Source organism: Oncorhynchus clarkii, chromosome 5, assembly GCF_045791955.1.
Source record: "Oncorhynchus clarkii lewisi isolate Uvic-CL-2024 chromosome 5, UVic_Ocla_1.0, whole genome shotgun sequence".
NCBI lineage: Eukaryota > Metazoa > Chordata > Actinopteri > Salmoniformes > Salmonidae > Oncorhynchus > Oncorhynchus clarkii.
In genome coordinates, this window is record NC_092151.1 from 65,605,402 (window position 1) to 65,627,255 (window position 21,854).

At 42.4% G+C, this 21,854-nt stretch overlaps 1 protein-coding gene across 2 annotated transcripts; it reads right to left on the reverse strand.

The window, feature by feature from the left end:
• Positions 1 to 2,488: 2,488 nt before the first annotated feature.
• Positions 2,489 to 20,973, reverse strand: LOC139409237 (tetratricopeptide repeat protein 39C-like). 2 transcript variants are annotated; one of them, XR_011634385.1, is made up of 15 exons: positions 20,166 to 20,513; positions 18,885 to 18,933; positions 13,056 to 13,184; positions 12,514 to 12,628; positions 11,931 to 12,291; positions 9,253 to 9,421; positions 9,015 to 9,108; positions 8,771 to 8,878; positions 8,555 to 8,664; positions 8,315 to 8,438; positions 7,519 to 7,616; positions 5,814 to 5,918; positions 5,658 to 5,696; positions 5,330 to 5,521; positions 2,489 to 3,657 (listed from the first exon to the last, which is right to left on the reverse strand). XR_011634385.1 is itself a non-coding variant. In XM_071154109.1 (15 exons), the coding sequence occupies exons 1-14, from the start codon at positions 20,300 to 20,302 to the stop codon at positions 5,417 to 5,419; spliced, it is 1,743 nt and encodes a 580-aa protein (XP_071010210.1). In that variant the 5' UTR covers positions 20,303 to 20,973; the 3' UTR covers positions 2,489 to 3,657; position 5,416. The 2 variants fall into 2 exon arrangements, 1 of the variants encoding a protein (XP_071010210.1); XM_071154109.1 differs by having other exon boundaries at positions 5,416 to 5,521; positions 20,166 to 20,973.
• Positions 20,974 to 21,854: the final 881 nt, after the last annotated feature.

Sequence of the window (21,854 nt, forward strand, 5' to 3'; positions counted from 1 at the left end):
TTGGAGGGTACACCAAACTGGGGGCACATGTTTCTTGTGCTGATGTTGGAGGGTACACCAAACTGGGGGCACATGTTTCTTGTGCTGAAGTTGGAGGGTACACCAAACTGGGGGCACATGTTTCTTGTGCTGAAGTTGGAGGGTACACCAAACTGGGGGCACTTGCTTCTTGTGGAGCTAAAATAGGTTGACACACAGGAATGTTCACCACACTTGTATCCTTTGTCTCCAGTGGTGCTGAGATGGGTGGGCCCATAACATTGATGCCTGTCATCTCATCTGACACCTTGGATAAAACACCAAAGTTCACCCCATTAATTTGATCCAGTATCCTCTCATTCATGTAGGGGTTGTACCCGTTCACATCAGGTATTGCACTGGGGAAACATCCATCCTGAAGTGCTGAGTTGACAGGACCCATAATACCAGGGGCTATTATATCATCGGACACCATGGTTGAAACATCTTCATTCACCCAGTTCATTTGATCCACTATCATTTCATTGATGTATGGGTTGTAGGCATTCGGATCAGGTAATGCTATATTTATGTCCATATGCTTGTAAACAGAATTATCTCCAGGTGAAAGAGGATTCCAACCAGGTTGGGTTAGGAGATCCCTATTTCCATCACCAGAAAGCTGAGTGTCCTCAGTCAGCGCTAGGGGCATGACCAATTGGGTGTCTGGCTGATCTTTGACTACCTGTGATGGGGCTGTAGGCAGGGTGAAACATGGTGTGCAGTCAGGCTGGGTGTTACCTGTGGCACCAGTGGCATCATCACCACAAGCTGCTGCTGTTCGAGTGTTCCTCATTGTCTTACTGACTGATGAGACTCTCTGAAACACCATGGTCTTCGGGACCTTGTCTGACTGCACTACAATCATGTACTCACAGGGCACAGAAGGTGTCCTGATCAGAACAGCATTGGATATGTGATAGATCTCACTCAGTGGAACCCTCTCGAGGAAAGCTGACTTGGTTTGCCGGCACCGGTCTGGGGCAGCAGAGTTGATATCACAGGTAGCCGTCATGCAGTCATTCCTGGATTTCCTGCGGAAGACGACTAAATCTTCGGCTTGATCTGCTGAGATGGGGTGAGGGGACACATTAGTGGTAACTGCCTGCATACTTCTCTGGAGGCCAGAGTCATTGAGGTATTGGCTTGGCAGGGAGGTTGCTTCTGCAGCTTCTTTGCAACCTGATAGACCAGGCAACGTTGTGCCAGTGTACAGAATGTTCTGGCCGTGGACCCAGGGCTGCTCAGCATCCTGCTCCTCCACTCCTGGAATACTGGGAAGAGTTTGGAAAATCCTATCTGGAGGGTAAATTCCAAATGGTTGGACATATTGACCACCAGGAGACACTGCTGTGGCACTTTCATTCTGAACTGCCAGCGGAGCAATCACAGCTCCAATGCCATGACTTGGGAACTTAGGCACTATAAGAGAAAAATAAATATAAGGGTCACGGTATTTGATTGACTTTGAATTGTGATTTCTTACAAAGCCAGGAGATTTGTAATAGTCACATTTATTAATGTCTTGTGCTGCCATGGACTTTCCATTTTTATTACAGTAGGCTACTCTTCAGGTACCTGTTTTGGTACTTGGGTATGGCCTTATCATTATGGGCTATTATCTAGTTAGGCCTACCTTTAGTTGTATTGAATTCTCTCACAAGGTCGTTGATGGCAAGAGTTGGATTTTCTGTGCCCAACATAGCAATGAAACATGTTACTTCAGTTTTCTCAACATATTTCATGATATTTTGTTTTAAAAAATGTAGTTATTCTCAACAAACATGTGTACCTGTCCTGAAGTGCAAGAGCTCGGCGAAGTAAAAGGTAGCAAACTGTGAGATGGATTCTGGCCGTCTTTTCACCACGGACCGACTGAGGCCTTCCAAAAGAGTCATCAAGCCTGGAGGCACTTTGGCGGAATATCTGTAGGACATCTTTAACGGAGGATCACCTCGTTGAGATAATTCTCCTGAAGGGAAATATTATATAAATTAAATGAATCTAATATATCGGGCTATTACTTTATACAAGGAACACATCAGCTTCTGAGAATATTTCATTTTAATTTCTACGTGCAACTATACAAGTTTGTCTGCGTTTGTCTGAAAAGTAGGCCTAGGTTAACTTACTCTGCGAAAAAAACGTCCTCTTTTCTATTCCCGTATTCCAAATGCAAAGAAATATGTTGTCACATGAATTTCCCAAGAGGTAACAATGTAATACGTCAGTAAAAAATATAGAAACATACAATTATGCAGTTCGTCATAATAACGGGCATGGCCCGCCCACACGTGGGAATGTCGTCAGAGCTTTAGATCACAATACATGTCATCTGAAGTTGCCGCCACCACTTCCAAATGGTGCCAACTAATTATAGAAAAGGTTCAGTTTTTCATATGGACATAAATTAAGCCACAAGACAGATGTTGTCAGCATAAAAGTGAAACAGCTCATTCGAAATGCAGAATTAATTGACAACACTTTATTGAACAGTATGTAGGGCTCTGACACCACATAGGAACAACTTCCTGTTACAATGTAACCATCTCTATCCACATAATCCTCCACAACCCCACAACAAAGTGGATATAACACATTTCTAAGAAAGGAATGTCCCCGTTTTTTGGTATACATATGACATTTAACTCATTATTTATTACATGTCATTCTAATACACTTTTCTCTTACAGCTGTGAACTTACTTTATACCAGCACTTACTGGTCACACACTCAGTAGTCAAAAGGTATACATCACACCACATCTTACATCCCTTTACACAATCACAGGAAAAGATGGGAGGTCAGTGACTGACTTTAGTGTAGATAAAACAATGTTCAAAAACAACCTTGAACATGAAAAAAAAGAGTCCCACTTTAAAGGAAACATAGCATGTTGAAGCCTTCACAAGCCCTTTACCACAAGGCCTATATAGATGTTTCAGAAATCATTCATAATAATATACCATGCTATATGAAGGATGGCAAAGAGTTATTCCACATTTGACAAGCACCAGATGCAAAGACCGTTTATATCCATCCCCCTTCATGTATACTGAACAGAAACAGAAACGCAACATTTAACAAGTAGAAAGAGGAGGAAGGGAAGCGCTACTAAGGTACACAATAGTACATTTTGGTAGATAGAAGGTGCTCTTTGGTAAAAGGGGTAAATTGGTCATCAAAAAGAAAGGAGGACCAAGGCACTCTTCATATAATTAATTAAAATGCCTTTATTAGTATGGCATGTTCATTTAACAATTTAATTTAACATTTAACAATTTCAAAGATTTTACTGAGTAGAAGGAAATCACTCTATTGAAATAAATTCAATAGGCCCTAATCTATGGATTTCACGATTGGGCAGGGGCATAGCCATGGGTGGGCCTGGGAGGGCATAGGCCCACCCACTTGGGAGCCAGGTCCACCCACTGGGAAGCCAGGCCCAGCCATTCAGGATGAGTTTTTTTCCCACACATTAAGGCTTTATTACAGAGACAAATACTCCTCAGCACATACCCCCCCATCTCCCTCCTCAGACGATCCCGCACGTGAAGAAGCCGGATGTGGAGGTCCTGGGCTGGCGTGGTTACACAGGGTCTGCGGTTGTGAGGCCGGTTGCATGTACTGCCAAATTCTCTAAAACGACATTGGAGGTGGCTTATGGTAGAGAACTGAACATTAAATTTTCTGGCAACAGCTTTGGTGGACATTCCTGCTGTCAGCATGCCAATTGCACACTCTTTCAAAACTTGAGACATCTGTGGCATTGTGTTGTGTGACAAAGCTGCACATTTTAGAGTGGCCTTTTATTGTACCCAGCACAAGGTTCACCTGTGTAATGATCATGCTGTTTAATCAGCTTCTTGATATGTAACACCTGTCAGGTGGATGGATGGGTTATCTTGGCAAAGGGGAAATGCTCACTAACAGGGATGTAAACAAATTTGTTCACACCATTTGAGAGAAATAAGCTTTTTGTGCGTATGGAACATTTCTGGGATCTTTTATTTCAGCTCATGAAAAATCGGACCAACACTTTACATATTGCGTTTATAATTTTGTTCAGTATAGTATGAATTAAAGAGTTTATATCACCCTTCATGTAGTATGAATTAAAGACTGTTTATATCACCCTTCCTGTAGTATGAAGTAAAGACAGTTTATATCACCTCTCATATAGTATGAATTTGCTAATAAATTATTTGTGCTGTGTAGTGCTTGTGCTAAGCCTTTATAATTTGTTTATTTGTAAAGTGGGATTTGAAATAGCTAATGAAACTTCCAGTGTAAAATGAGTAGACTTTTAGCTTTTTATTGCTTTGCCTTTTATTGCACCTCAGAGTGATTATAAAAAGAGTGATACAATACCCTGCACTTTCAATTTAGTTTTAGACTGTCTTGAATGGTTCACTCGTCATCAGTGTGGCCTGATGATAGAAAAGCCTGATCACACTAAAATGACAGAATATCAAACTTGAATGTCCAGTTTGAATAACTTAAATCCTATCGTGGTTATTACAATGCCTGTAGTTAATAGGACCTTGTTGCATTTTGTTTAAAAACCAGAGTAAATATGAATATAAATGCGTTCTGTGTCCTGATAAGGGTGTTGTCATCCAAAGTATCTCAGGGGGAAAAAAAACATCATTTATAATACACAGCTGTAGAAAATAAGCTTTCAGGTCCCTGGGTTACTAATACCCCTGCAATTGTATGCATAGTGTGCAGATCAATGCCCACTGCTTAGAAACTAAAATAAATCATGTTAATCTATAACATTGTTTGGACTAAAATTGTGCTAAAATGTCACAATTCATTTGGCTGTGCATATTACTTGTAAGCTATAATGTGAATGTCAGAAAAACTCCAAAATTAAACGTTTTACTGCTTAATGGTATGCGTTCCATGGCACACTGGGTGATACAATACCACAAGGTAGCAGGCCACTAAGTTCTTGTTCAATCATTTTTAGGGTTGTTGTCACTTTGACTTCACTATAACACTTTCTCATTGCAGAAAAATTATCTCATGATGAAAATGTTTGTTGACAATGTTTCCTACTGTTAACTGTACTATTACTACCTATGGTCAAGAAAACCTGAAATGGGAATAAGGTGTGCCTCTTCAAGAAGTTACTTGTATCCTATGGTCCACAGAATGGAAGGAGGGGTTGCAAGGCTAAAACCCCCCAAATACACTAGATTGGTAGTGACTATGAAATTGTTGGTATTGACTATGAAATTGTTGGTTTATTGTACTTGGATGTGTGTATAAGAAAATAAAAATGTGTCTGATGAGACTGACATACTGTGGTTTTGAATGGCTTTCAATGTATAGTAAAAGCCATGCTTCCCGTATCATCAAATGCACAGCTGGAGGCTGAGTGATCATTACATCAGTGGTCGGCGGGTCTTTGAGGTACCACTTCCTTCAGCGAGGCCATGGCTGAGTGGATGCGCACGTGAAGTCTGTTCTCAAAGTCATAGCCTGCATAATCCTCCTGTGGCAGAGCAAAGAATACAATGACAAGCTCACAATTAGAATGGACTGTGTTAAGACAAAGGCTGTTTGTACCAGTAATTTCAAAACAGGAAATCGCTAACTATTCATATTTTTATATAATCTGATTACTGTACCTTTGACTGAAGCAGAAAAGCTCTCCCTTTTCCCACCGTCTGGATAGAAACACAATGCAAAAAAAAATCTCATTTGTTTATTGAGATAAATTCCTTAATTAAATGTTGAACACAAACACCCACATGCACATATTGTCTGAGTTGAGATATCCTCACCTCTGGCTTGGCAAGCAGGACACATCCAAGCTCATAGCAGGAGTATGGCTGCACATAAGAGTTGGTCTGTCGACCAAACTCATCTCTGGCTGCCAGCTGGAACGACTAGATGTGAGGAGAAAGACCAAAGGAAAATCTAATGATATACAGGGCATTCAGAAAGTATTTAGACCCCTTGGCTTTTTCCAAATTGTTACATTACAGCCTTATTATAAAATGTTTTAAATCATTTTTTCTCCGTCATCAATCTATACACAATACAACATAATGACAAAGAAAAAACAAGTTTTTGCAAATGTATTAAAAATGAAAACCTGAAATATCACATTTACTATTCAGACCCTTTACTCAGTACTTTGTTGAAGCACCTTTGGCAGCAATTACAGCCTTGAGTCTTCTTGGGTATGACACTACAAGCTTGGCACACCTGTATTTGGGGAATTTATGCCATTCTTCTCTGCAGATCTTCTCAAGCTCTGTCAAGTTGGATGGTCATTTTCAGGTCTCTCCAGAGATGTTTGATTGGGTTCAAGTCCAGGCTCTGGCTGGGCCACTCAAGGACATTTAGAGACTTCTACCGAAGCCACTCCTGGAGCAGGTTTTCATCAATGATCTCTCTCTACTTTTCTCCGTTCATCTTTCCCTTGATCCTGACTCTTCTCCCAGTCCCTGCCACTGAAAAACATCCCCACAACATGATGCTGCCACCACCATTCTTCACCATAGGGATGGAGCCAGGTTTCCTCTAGAAGTGACGCTTGGCATTGACGCCAAAGTGTTCAATCTTGGTTGCATCAGACCAGAGAATATTGTTTCTCAAGGTCTGAGAGTCTTTAGGTGCCATTTTGGCAAACTCCAAGCGGGCTGTCATGCGCCTTTTACTGAGGAGTGGCTTCCGTCTGGCCACTCTACCATAAAGGCCTGATTAGTGGAGTGCTGCAGAGATGGTTGTCATTCTGGAAGGTTCTCCCATCTCCACAGAGGAACTCTGGAGTTCTGTCAGAGTGACCATCGGGCCCTGATCAAAGCCCTTCGTCCCCGATTGCTCAGTTTGGCCAGGCGGCAACCAAGAGTATTGGTGGTTCCAAACATCTTATATTTCAAAATGATGGAGGCACTGTGTTCTTGGGGACCTTCAATGTTGTGCCTCAACACAATCCTGTCTCGGAGCTCTACGGACAATTTCTTCAACCTTATGGCTTGGTTTTTGCACTGACATGAACTGTTAACTGTGGGACCTTATATAGACAGGTGTGCCTTTCCAAATCATATCCAATCAATTGAATTTACCACAAGTGGACTCCAATCAAGTTGTAGAAACATCTCAAGGATGATCAATGGAAACAGGATGCACCCGAGCTCAATTTCGAGTCTCATAGCAAAGGGTCTGAATACTTATGTAAATAAGGCATTACTGTGTTTTATTTTTTTAATATATTTTCAACAATTTATAAACAAACACCTGTTTTCACTTTGTCATTGTATGTAGATTGATGAGGATTTTTTTATTTAATCCATTTTAGAATAAGGCTGTAACGTAACAAAATGTGGAAAAAATCAAGCGGTCTGAATACTTTATGATTCACTGTAATTCAGCACAAATACCTAGATAATGAATAACTAATAAGTGCTTAATTGTTTGTACTGGCATATGATAATATAATGATTGTACAATAATGTGCTTAGGTACAAATGATCTAATTACCTGGATAGCATCTTTATTATTTCCATGGCATTTGTGAATGGAACCAAGAAGGAGGTTTTTCAGACCCCTGCACGATGCGTCATCCACACTCTGTAACACTAAAACGAGAGGAAACGATGTCTTAAACAGAAATAGTACAATACTTTACAATCTGTTAGTACAGTGGTTAGCACCCCACTGTGTCATAGGAAACTCCTTAACTAAGAGATTCGGGCCTCCTGAGTGGCGCTGTGGTCTAAGGCACTGCATCGCAGTGCTAGGTGTGCCAGTAGAGATTCTGGGTTTGAGTCCAGGCTCTGTCGCGACCGGGAGACCCATGGGGTGGCGCACAATTGGTCCAGTGTCATCCGGGTTAGGGGAGGGTTTGGCCGGCAGGGATGTCCATGTCCCATCGCATACTGGTGGGCTGGGCGCACTGCACGCTGACACAGTCGCCAGGTGTACAGTGTTTCCTCCGACACATTGGTGCGGCTGGCTTCTGGGTTAAGTGGGCATTGTGTCAAGAAGCAGTGCGGTGCGGCTTGGTTGGTTGGGTTGTGTTGCGGAGGACGCACGGCTCTCGACCTTCACCTCTGCCGAGTCCGTACGGAAGTTGCAGAGATGAGACAAGACTAACTACCAATTGGACACCACGAAATTGGGGAGAAAACAGGGTAAAGAGATTCAGTCTTCTCTCTAGGAAGCATTTAAGAATTTCATATTTTTTGATAGTGTAATAGAAAGCTTATGCCTGTTGTATTGCTGTTTAGATATGATGACATGTGAAGGATGATAAAGGTTGGGCTCCAGCCCTTACCCTGATTCATGAGCTGCAGTTTGGAGGAGGAGCAGTTGGGCAGAGCCTTCCACAGGTACAGCACCTCTATGACTCCCAGAATGCACAGCTCTCTGGTGGGAGACATCTTCCTCAGTCTCTCCGCCTGCAGTAGGGTGAGGCAGATTGGCCAAGGCAGAGAAAGGGAGAGGATTCATGATTATTAGTTTCACAAAGAGTGGATAAAGACATGGTAAATACACTTAGATGAAAATGACCCACCCTCTTAAGGGCAAACTGCTCAATCTGGTTGTTCTTCCTCTTGAACAGTTTCTGGACATCTTTGAAGACACACTTGGCACCATCCAAGTCCCCTGCAGCTCCCTGACATACTGTACAAAGGGAGGGTTTAGAGTGTGAGATAACTTTGAGAAGATAAAGATGAAATGATGATGATCGATCAATGCTCCACATGTTCCTGGGCAGTGGCTCTCTCACCTCCAGTCAGGTAGGCATAGTAACACTGTGACCACCGGGACTCATTCTTCAGCCTCTCAAATGACCTGAACGCATCCTCAAAGTTCATCTCGATCATACTGCACCAGCCTGAAATCAAGACAAGACAAATAGGTAGAACAGATGGATTTGTCTCTCAGTGACTGTAAACAGTACATGATGAGTGTTTGCATGTCTGGGTGCTCATTTGAAAGTTGGCATGCATGTATGTGAGGTTAACAAGTACCGATTTCATAGAGACACACGTGCTGGATCTCTCTTTGGTCTGATGCCAGCTCTAGTGCATCATGGAAGGACACCAGCGCACTGTTAATTTGGCACTGGAGATAGATGAGATATAGATGAGATGGAGAGAGCACACAACTCATCACTTGACACAATTACGAGCTACAACCACTTACTGTCCTGTACAACACTAAGTGGCAACATACTGTTATTTAACCTTCAGATGACACCATGCTCACCTCTAACCTCTGAACACGTCCTTTAAAGAACATGAAGAGGGAGGAATTGGGGTAGACCACAGCCTTCCTCTGCAGAATGGCCTTGGCTTCCTCCAGGCCTGCCTGAGTGTCAGAACCATCCAGTGCAAAAAAGGGCAGCACTACTGTGTGGTACCACAGGAGGGCCAACCTGGGCAGGGAAGAGAGATGCAAACGGTTTGTTTGAATGACAATTTAAGATGTTTTTAATAAATATTGATTACAGTACATTCAAGTTCTTAGGTAGTTAACATGCAACAAGGTTTCTTTTCTTGTCAAATTAGAGCTTTGTAAAGATGCCGTATCGAACAAAACCCCACTGCAGTAATTTGGTAAAACACCATCTAAATTTCATAAATAGCAAATGGTAGTTTGTTTCAGGGCTATTTTTCACCACATGGGAATGATTATTGCTATTCTTAGATCTACTAGTCATCATAAGTCACCACTCAACTGCCACTGACAGCATGCAATTGTACTCAATATGTCCCCAATTCTCTATGACTTCAAATGTTACATTTTACAACAAACACCTGTGTCACGCCCTGACCTTAGATATCTCTGTTTTCTATATATTTTGGTTAGGTCAGGGTGTGACTAGGGTGGGTACTCTAGGTTTTTGTATGTCTAGTTTTTTTTGTATGTCTAAGGTTTTTGTATGTCTATGTTGGCCTGATATGGTTCCCAATCAAAGATAGCTGTTTATCGTTGTCTCTGATTGGGGATCATATTTAGGAAGCCCTTTTTCCCACTTTCTGGTGTGGGATCTTGTCTACAGTTAGGTGCCTGTGTGCACACTAATAGCGTTTTGTTTGGTTGGTTGTTTGTTGTTTTGTTTTGGTGAGTTTCAGTTCATAAAAAATATGTGGAACTCTATTCACGCTGCGCCTTGGTCTCATCATTACAACGATCGTGACAACCTGTCCCTGGTTCCCTGTATTACACACAGAATAAATACGCTATGATTATAATATGCCACTGTGATACTCTATGAGTTATGACAAAACAGATGGCCGTGTCTGAAACAGTAGGAACAAGAACTTTGCCAAGAGCTGGGAAAGAGATGAGCTGAAACACATTGTGCAGAGTAACAACACATCATCCTAAATCTAAATCAAGACCTGTGCTCTGCTTTTCTTTCAAATGATGGCATCATATCTACAGTGCCTTCAGAAAGTATTCACCCCTCCACATTATGTTGTGTTACAGCCTGATTTTTCAATTGATTACATTTGGTTTGTGTCACTGATCTACACACAATACCCCACAATGTCTAAATGGAATTTTGTTTGTAGAAAATGTTAGAAGTTAAAAATTCAAAGAAACTGTCTTGAGCCAATAAGTATTCAAAACCTTTGTTATGGCAAGCCTAAATAAGTTCAGGAGTAAAAATGTGCTGAACAAATGACATAATAGGTTGTTCAATCATTTTCTATGAATAGCGTATCTCTGTACCCCACACAAGGTCCCTCAATCGAGTAGTGAATTGCAAACACAGATTCAACCACAAAGACCAGGGAGGTTTTTCCAATGGATCGCAAAAAAGGGCTTAGAGACTCTTAGAGAAAGGTGCTTCTACAAAGTATTGTCCCAGGGGTACGAACACTTATGTAAATGAGATATTTCTGTATTTATTTTCAATCCATTTGTAAAAAAAAACGTGTTCACTTTGTCATTATGGGGTTATGGTGTAGATGGGTGAGAGAAAAAAACGTATTTTATAAATGTTTTAATTCAGGCTGTAACACAACAAAATGTGGAATAAGTCAAGGGGTATGAATACTTTCTGAAGGCACCATACATATATCAGCTCATTCAAGCAGTAAAAATAACTGACAAAAAGAACATTATCCCTTTCCTTCTCCCTTTGCTTGAATGTCATTCCCTTCAACTACTACACTGAACAAAAATATAAATGCAACATGTAAAGTGTTGGTCCCATGTTTCAAGAGCTGATATAAAAGATCCCAAAAATGTTCCATACACACAAAAAGCTTATTTCTCTCAAATTTTGGCCACAAATTTGTTTACATCCCTGTAAGTGAGCATTTCCCCTTTGCCAAGATAATCCATCCACCTGACAGGTGTGGCATATCAAGAAGCTGATTAAACAGCATGATCACTCACAGGTGAACTTTGTGTTGGGGACAATAAAAGGCCACTCTTAAATGTGCAGTTTTGTTACACAACACAATGCCACAGATGTCTCAAGTTTTGAGGGAGCATGCAATTGGCATGCTGACTGCAGTAATGTCCACCAGAGGTGTTGCCAGAGAATTGAATGTTAATTTCTCTACCATAAGCCGCCTCCAATATCATTTTTGATTTTGGCAGTATGTCCAACCGGCCTCACAACCGCAGACCCCGTGTAACAACGGCAGCTCTATGCAAAGGAGATGTGTCGTGCAGGATGAGGCAAATGGCACTCACACCAGATACTGACTGGTTTTCTGATCCACGCCCCTACCTTTTTTTTAAGGTATCTGTGACCAACAGATGATTATCTGTATTCCCAGTGATGTGAAATCCATAGATTATGGCCGACAGATTCCCTTATATGAAGTGTAACTCAGTAAACATTTTGAAATTGTTGTTGGGTTTTTAGTTAGTGTAGTAAGTCGCTCTCTCCCTCTCAGAAGTGATGCATTACTCATACTCACGTAGCTAGTGGGGCCTTCATGTCCTTACTCTCACTGGCATACATGAGGGAGGACAAACCCTGGAGACGGTCACCAGGGAAACCCAGCAGGTTTATGATCTTGAGTAGGTGTGGTGGTACCATAGAGATGCAGAGGTGAAAGAGGCCGTAGCCGAAGCTGACGGAGCCCTTGAGCCGGTCCAGGGCCTCTTCAGTCACAGCACCCTCCACTGGGGAGTTGTGATTGGCCTGGTCTGAGGACAGATCCTCCTCATGGGAGGAACAGCGCCTCACACAGGTCTCCTGCAGCTGACTGATGTCACTGTGGCACTTATTGTACATCTTCCAGGCCTTACGGAGGATCCAGCCTCCTTTGATGTACGCTGTTGTGGAGAAGATACTGTAAGAGGCAGTCCAGTGGAGATGGAAAGTTAAATCCAGTTAACTCTCATGATTCCTATTTTACTTGTTTTCCAAAATCAGTAGACTGGTATTAATCATATCACATTATAGAATAGAAAATGTATCCGAAATAATTTAGTTAAGATCCATTTTGCATTACAGTTGTTATTGAATGATTGTGGATTCAACAAATGATACATTACATGAGAGCTCCTGCTTGATGAAGGAAAGCACAGCGAGGTAAACCTGGCAGTCGGCCACAATGATCTGTCGTTGCAGGCGGTCCACAACCACGACCGCTGACCTCTGGGACTCCAACTGACAGACAGAAACACACAGCAGTCTGGTCATTATCTGATCAACTCTCAACTAAACCATCAGTCAGTCCAGCTATGCAATGAAGAAGCCCCGTGTTGATCATAAACAGGTCTCCATTCTATTCCTTCATTCTATTTCAGAGAGTTACACCAATTACATTTAGTGTGCGTTTGACATGATCTCATAGTTGCCAATATCACGCTCAATATAGAAGATTGTTAACAAAGATATTGTTTCCATTTTGGCTTTGATTATTGATACTGAAACAGCTGGCAACAATTATGTTATTTAACAGCCGAAATCAAGACAGAACTTTGCATGCTACATTACCAATGTTGGGCTATCCTAAACATAAATGCTCCATGTAAATGAAACATCTGTCTGCCTGCCTGCCTGCTTCTCTGCCTGAAATCAGTCACCCACTCACGCTCTTCTTGATTTTGTTCCTGATTGTCTCTATGACTCCAGCGTTGTCACTCTCACACAGCTTCTCCGTGGTTCTCAGGTCGTCACACGCCGTCTGCATCTTCTCCTCCTCAAAGGTCATCATGGCATTCTGCAACGTCACCCAAACACATTGGAGCTTTTCAGCTAACGCTGGCACATTGAAAACACTCATGGAATGAATTAAAACAATAAGGACCAGATTTAAGGCCTCCCGGGTGGCGCAGTGGTTAAGGGCGCTGTACTGCAGCGCCAGCTGTGCCATCAGAGTCCTGGGTTCTACAGTGCCTTGCGAAAGTATTCGGCCCCCTTGAACTTTGCGACCTTTTGCCACATTTCAGGCTTCAAACATAAAGATATAAAACTGTATTTTTTTGTGAAGAATCAACAACAAGTGGGACACAATCATGAAGTGGAACGACATTTATTGGATATTTCAAACTTTTTTAACAAATCAAAAACGGACAAATTGGGCGTGCAAAATTATTCAGCCCCTTTACTTTCAGTGCAGCAAACTCTCTCCAGAAGTTCAGTGAGGATCTCTGAATGATCCAATGTTGACCTAAATGACTAATGATGATAAATACAATCCACCTGTGTGTAATCAAGTCTCCGTATAAATGCACCTGCACTGTGATAGTCTCAGAGGTCTGTTAAAAGCGCAGAGAGCATCATGAAGAACAAGGAACACACGAGATACGAGATACTGTTGTGAAGAAGTTTAAAGCCGGATTTGGATACAAAAAGATTTCCCAAGCTTTAAACATCCCAAGGAGCACTGTGCAAGCGATAATATTGAAATGGAAGGAGTATCAGACCACTGCAAATCTACCAAGACCTGGCCGTCCCTCTAAACTTTCAGCTCATACAAGGAGAAGACTGATCAGAGATGCAGCCAAGAGGCCCATGATCACTCTGGATGAACTGCAGAGATCTACAGCTGAGGTGGGAGACTCTGTCCATAGGACAACAATCAGTCGTATATTGCACAAATCTGGCCTTTATGGAAGAGTGGCAAGAAGAAAGCCATTTCTTAAAGATATCCATAAAAAGTGTAGTTTAAAGTTTGCCACAAGCCACCTGGGAGACACACCAAACATGTGGAAGAAGGTGCTCTGGTCAGATGAAACCAAAATTGAACTTTTTGGCAACAATGCAAAACGTTATGTTTGGAGTAAAAGCAACACAGCTCATCACCCTGAACACACCATCCCCACTGTCAAACATGGTGGTGGCAGCATCATGGTTTGGGCCTGCTTTTCTTCAGCAGGGACAGGGAAGATGGTTAAAATTGATGGGAAGATGGATGGAGCCAAATACAGGACCATTCTGGAAGAAAACCTGATGGAGTCTGCAAAAGACCTGAGACTGGGACGGAGATTTGTCTTCCAACAAGACAATGATCCAAAACATAAAGCAAAATCTACAATGGAATGGTTCAAAAATAAACATATCCAGGTGTTAGAATGGCCAAGTCAAAGTCCAGACCTGAATCCAATCGAGAATCTGTGGAAAGAACTGAAAACTGGCCTCCCGGGTGGCGCAGTGGTTAAGGGCGCTGTACTGCAGCGCCAGCTGTGCCATCAGAGTCCTGGGTTCGCGCCCAGGCTCTGTCGTAACCGGCCGCGACCGCACAATTGGCCTAGCATCGCCCGGGTTAGGGAGGGCTTGGTCGGTAGGGGTGTCCTTGTCTCATCGCGCACCAGCGACTCCTGTGGCGGGCTGGGCGCAGTGTACGCTAGCCAAGGTGGCCAGGTGCACGGTGTTTCCTCCGGCGCATTGGTGCGGCTGGCTTCCGGGTTGGATGTGCGCTGTGTTAAAGAAGCAGCGGCTTGGTTGGTTGTGTATCGGAGGACGCATGACTTTCAACCTTCGTCTCTCCCGAGCCCGTACGGGAGTTGTAGCGATGAGACAAGATAGTAGCTACTACAACAATTGGATACTACGAAATTGGGGAGAAAAAGGGGTAAAATTAAAAATTAAAAATAAATAAATAAAAAAAACAATAAGGACCAGATTTAATTAATAATAAGACCAGATTGAGTTTTCATTGGGGTGTATTGGCCACAAGTGTGTTGTAATCGGACTGAAGGAGGGTTATAACACAGGGGTTGCACAATGCTTTCACAACGCAGGCTCAGTACAAAGAGCCCTTTCTAGGCCACAGCACAGTGACATTGGCACAGACCCTTTCTCGTGTTCTACTTATTTCAATTTCTTGTGTGTTTTTGTTCTAGTTTATTCTATAGTATGACTGATATTGATTACTTTGATTACTGCATTGTTGGGAAAGAGCTTGCAAGAAAGGCATTTCACTGTACTTGTGCACCTGACAATAAAACTAGAAATTTGAACTTGAAACATCGGGACCCTATTGTGTGTATCTGTCTGTTACACGGTGACATCAGGATTGTATCTGTGTGTTACGTGTGAGAGCCACACTGTTTGGTCAACAATCTCTTATTCAGTGGTCTTTTATCACACTGTCAGTCAGAGAACATTTACTTGAATAAGTAACTGGAGCAATTCCAGAATCCCAGAGAGGAAGTCATTAAATAAATCTACTGATTCGTAGATACAGTTGAAGTCGGAAGTTTACATACACCTCAGCCAAATATATTTAAACTCAGTTTCACAAATTCCTGACATTCAATCCTAGTAAAAATTCCCTGTTTTAGGTCAGTTAGGATCACCACTTTATTTTAAGAATGTGAAATGTCAGAATAATAGTCGAGAATGATTCATTTCAGCTTTTTTTTCTTTCATCACATTCCCAGTGGGTCAGAAGTTTGCATACACTCAATTTGTATTTGGTACCATTGCCTTTAAATTGTTTAACTTGGGTTAATTTTGGCCCATTCCTCCTGACAGAGCTGGTGTAACCGAGTCAGCTTTGTAGGCCTCCTTGCTTGCACACGCTTTTTCAGTTCTGCCCACTCCAATACCTTGACTTTGTTGTCCTGAAGCCATTTTGCCACAACTTTGGAAGTATGCTTGGGGTCATTGTCCATTTGGAAGACCCATTTGCGACCAAGCTTTAACTTCCTGAATGATATCTTGAGATGTTGCTTCAATATATCAACATAATTTTCCCTCTTCATGATGCCATCTATTTTGTGAAGTGCACCAGTACCCTCTTGCAGCAAAGCACCCCCACAACAGGATGCTGCCACCCCAGCCGCTTCACGGTTGGGATGGTGTTCTTCGGCTTGCAAGCGTCCACCTTTTCCCTCCAAACTTAACGATGGTCATTATGGCCAAACAGTTCTATTTTTGTTTCATCAGACCAGAGGACATTTCTCCAAAAAGTACGATCTTTGTCCCCAAGTGCAGTTGCAAACTGTAGTCTGGCTTTTTTATGGTGGTTTTGGAGCAGAGGCTTCTTCCTAGCATAGCAGCCTTTCAGGTTATGTCGATATAGGACTTGTTTTACTCCCCTCTCTCCACTGGGATTCTCTGCCTCTAACCCTATTACAGGGGCTGAGTCACTGGCTTACTGGTGCTCTTCCATGCCGTCCCTAGGAGGGGTGCATCACTTGAGTGGGTTGAGTCACTGACGTGATCTTCCTGTCCGGGTTGGCGCCCCCCCTTGGGTTGTGCCGTGATGGAGATCTCCGTGGGCTATACTCAGCCTTGTCTCAGGATGGTAAGTTGGTGGTTGAAGATATCCCTCTAGTGGTGTGGGGGCTGTGCTTTGGCAAAGTTGGTGGGGTTATATCCTGCCTGTTTAGCCCTGTCCCGGGATATTGTTGGATGGGGCCACAGTGTCTCCCGACCCCTCCTGTCTCTGCCTCAAGTATTTATGCTGCAGTACTTCATGTGTCAGGGGGCTAGGGTCAGTCTGTTATATCTGGAGTATTTCTCCTGTCTTATCCGGTGTGAATTTAAGTATGCTCTCTAATTCTCTCTCTCGGAGGACCTGAGTCCTAGGACCATGCCTCAGGACTACTGGCTTGCTGTCCCCAGTCCACCTGGCTGTGCTGCTGCTCCAGTTTCAACTGTTCTGCCTGCGGCTATGGAACCCTGAAATGTTCACCGGATGTGCTACCTGTCCCAAACCTGCTGTTTTCAACTCTCTAGAGACAGCAGGAGCGGTAGAGATACTCTGAATGATCGGCTATGAAAAGCCAACTGACATTTACTCCTGAGGTGCTGACCTGTTGCACCCTCAACAACCACTGTGATTATTATTACTTGACCCTGCTGGTCATCTATGAACATTTGAACATCTTAGCCAGGTTCTGTTATAATCTCCATCAGGCACAGCCAGAAGAGGACTGGCCACCCCTCATAGCCTGGTTCCTCTCTAGGTTTCTTCCTAGGTTCGGGCTTTTCTAGGAAGTTTTTCCTAGCCACCATGCATCTACACCTGCATTGCTTGCTGTTCGGGGTTTTAGGCTGGGTTTCTGTACATCACTTTGTGACATCAGCTGATGTAAGAAGGGCTTTATAAATACATTTGATTGATTGAATGGATTTAGATAATTTTGTACCTGTTTCCTCCAGCATCTTCACAAGGTCCTTTGCTGTTGTTCTGGGATTGATTTGCACTTTTCGCACCAAAGTACGTTCATCTCTAGGAAACAGAACGCGTCTCTTTCCTGAGCGGTATGATGGCTGCGTGGTGTTTATACTTGCGTACCATTGTCTGTACAGATAAACGTGGTACCTTCAGGTGTTTGGAAATTGCTCCTAAGAATGAACCCAAATTTTTTTCTGAGGTCTTGGCTGACTTATCTTGATTTTCCCATGATGTCAAGCAAAGAGGCACCGAGTTTGAAGGTAGGCCTTGAAATACATCCACAGGTACACCTACAATTGACTCAAATTATGTCAATTAGCCTATCAGAAGCTTCTAAAGCCATGACATCATTTTCTGGAATTTTCCAAGCTGTTTAAAGGCACAGTCAACTTAGTGTATGTAAACTTCTGACCCACTGGAATTGTGATACAGTGAGTTAAGTGAAATAATCTGTTTGTAAACAATTGTTGAAAAAATTACTTGTGTCATGCAAAGTAGATGTCCTAACCGATGTGCCAAAACTATAGTTTGTTAACAAGAAATTTGTGGAGTGGTTGAAAAACAAGTTTTAATGACTCCAACCTAAGTGTATGTAAACTTCTGACTTCAACTGTACATACAGAATGCATCCTCCACCCTTGTAAATATGTGGTTTGCTTTTCAGATTATTTAAATTATGTTTCATTCGTGCAACTATGAGGCCCTCTATGCATCAGTGGTCCTTTAACTGATGCATTATCCTTCCAGGCATTTTGTTGCATGGGAGGGCAGAGGAGAATGAAGTCATCTCCGCCTTCATAGTTGCTCCAACTCTGACATGACGGGCAGTGACAGGGGGATTTTGGTTTGTGACCATTTTACAGAAAATCTGTCGCCTTCTCTCTCTTTTCCCCGACTGACTAATAGAGTGTCAAACACATCACTACAAAGAGAGTGATAGTCTCCACAGCTAAATTATTTTGATGAGTTGAAGATGCATCCATTATGGTAATAGTTGAAAATGAGGGGAAATGGACAATAGTGGGCATGATGATGTAATCCATTCACAAATTGGGTCGAGTCAAGTCTTGACACATCTAACTCACCCAATGCACTGTATGGTGTAATGTCACACACTAACATTGTTAGGATGAGTAATTTAATTGGCCCTGTCTCTCTTAGCTTGCATGCTTGTGGTGATGTCATGAGAGAGAATGTCAGTAGAGGATGTGAGCCATCTCCAGGAAAACAACCAAAGGTTCACGGCAACACATCTGTACTGCAGCCAAGATGCAGTCTGAGGAAACTCACCAGGAAGCTGACAAAACTGGCCCCAAAGCTCATCAGTGGACTGTGAGTCCTGAAGAGAGAGGACAGAGTTAATGGAAGGGAGCGATAGACACGTTAAGGACGGAAAGTATGGAGAAGACGACAAAAATAATATAATACTTACGAAGTGGGTAAGCGATAGAGACAGTTACTTCGGCCTAATACCAAACATAATTCAAGAAAGCAGGGGAAATAGTAGCCAGTGAATGTTGAGTATCGACTAAGAGGAAAAGTTGTGTTACTAAGGAAACAAACTAAAGATAAAGATCATAATTGATTATCAAAAATCATTCATCAAATTGGTATAAAAATAACCATGAACTTCTTAGTCACTAGATATGTTTTCCCACATAGTGCTTTACAGAGAGGGACATTCAGTCCTTTGTTTCAGCATCATCAGCGACTCATGGAGGGAGAAAGGCTTGATTATCCAGGGAGCTAAAATTAGCACAGTAAGTGGAAGTTTCTCCTGTTGGCACAAACATAGCTGGATTGCTGTGAGTGCAGTGCACTATCCTTCCATTTCTCAGTCACCATTACCCCTTCAACTGTTTGGAATGTCAGGGCCAGCATGTAGTACATAATCTACTATTTCAGTTCTTGTTTGGGGGGGGGGATGGTTTGAAGAGACAAGACTGGATTTAAATTTAGACTTTCATTAGCCTATATTGTACGCTCTCTGCCTGTTTCACTGCAGTATGTTACACCAACTCAATAACATTCATCTGCAGCTTTAAGAGGAAAAAAAAGGGTAAAGCAAATAATACATAATCATAATCACAAGTACAAACAGGCTAAACATTTCAAATAAAACTATGCCTAACCATGGTCATGCACTGTTTGGCACCAGTGTGTTCTACCAAAGAGAACAAACGGTCTTTGTGTTTTGGACTTTAGTTGGACAGTGTGTTTGGGGAATTACTGATGCAATTGGCCACTGAGATTATAATACTTTAATGATACCAAAGCCTTGTATAACCCTAAAATATAAAATAGCCTGTATGGCTCTGATGGGTACGATCTCAAAGGAAATATGCTGAGCTCTGATGTTTTATCAATATTTCTGTCCAACCTTCAATTTGCTGGGGGGTACATTTGCTACTATCATGTGAATATTTAATAATGATTCAAGGTTATCTGTCATGATTAGATAGGTGCAGCATATTGCTTTACCTACATATGATCATATAATAGGCTACGTTTTATGAAATTATGAAGGCCAGGAAGAATATCTCATTATGAAGGCCAGGAAGAATATCTCACCTATATTTTCTGAAAAGCTCGTTGCTCTCCTTGAATCCGTTGTTGAGAAGCATGTTGATACCTTGAAGAGCGAGCTCAGCGTCGTCTATGGGCTCAGCTTTCTGCTCTACCTGCTGGGACTGCTCCGGGCCCGCCATTGTTTATGCCTATCGACTGCTTGATATAATTAATATATTCAACAAAATGTGATTCCAAAATGAATCTTCCCAGTAGACTATCCCAAATTGGTTATTGATGATGACACTGTTCCGGCATATCCTTACAAATGAGGTGAGAGACGCTCCTTTCGGCCAAAATTCTGAAGGAATCACACCAGTGCAGCGATAAACCTCTTCAGAAGGCGACTCAAATTGGTCACCGGTAAATTAATCCTCGGCGCGCATCCGAGCTTCGTGCAAATGCACACAATGCACCCTTTACATGCTATTTCTAAGATTAAAATAGGTATACATTCATTTAGACATAGCTGTTCTTCCTCGTAATTTACAATGTGCTAGCTGGTCGTCATGATATTTGCAATGCACAAAGTCAAAGTCCCCTCTGCTTGCTGTGTTTTATGCTATTACATAACAAGAAGAAAGGGCTGTTTAGCTTTTTTGTCTGCCCCACGCAATGATTGTCGTCAGTCGAAAAACTGATTGTCGTCATAACGTATAGCATAGCGCATCTCTAGTAGGAGGTTTCAAAGATGAAGGCTGCTGTGGTAAATCAGCAACCTGCCATCGCACTGTGTGCTGGCTCAGCTTCCCCTGCCTGCTGGCTATTTCCTCTCATCAGTACCATTTCCTATGTCCTGCTCTGCCCCCCTTCTCAGAGCAAATTTGATGACAGCAACAACCTTTCACCTCACAGCCAGCCAATAGGCGCGAGCATCAGAACAACAGCAGGGAACTGTCACATCCAATGGTCCAACCCAACCAGTGGTCACATCAGATCAAAGGCTACACACGCCTCACAATCTTCAGCGTTGAGAGGCAGTGGCGTGTATTCATGGATGCCAAGGGAAGCCACGCTTCCCCCCAAAAATGAACTAATATATATATATATATAATAGATAGATTTCATGCCACAGGTGTGGCATATCAGAAAGCTGATTAAACAGCATGATCATTACATAGGTGCACCTTGTGCTGGGGAACAACAAAAGGCCACTGTAAAATGTGCAGTTTTGTCACACAACACAATTCCACAGATGTCTCAAGTTTTGGGGGCATGCAATTGGCATGCTGACTGCAGAAATGTCCAGAGATATTACCAGAGAATTTAATGTTCATTTCTCTACCATAAGCCACCTCCAATGTTGTTTTAGAGAATTTGGCAGTACATCCAACCGGCCTCACAACAGTAAACGACTTGTATTGCATCGTGTGGGCAAGCGGTTTGCTGATGTCGACGTTGTGAACAGAGTGCCCCAAGGTGGCGGTGGGGTTATGGTATGGGCAATGAACACAATTGCAATTTATCAACGACAATTTGAATGCACAGAGATATCGTGACGAGATCCTGAGGCCCATTGTCATGCCATTCTTGTACCGCCATCACCTCATGTTTCAGCATGATAATTCACAGCCCCATGTACAGTGCCTTGTGAAAGTATTCGGCCCCCTTGAACTTTGCGACCTTTTGCCACATTTCAGGCTTCAAACATAAAGATATAAAACTGTATTTTTTTGTGAAGAATCAACAACA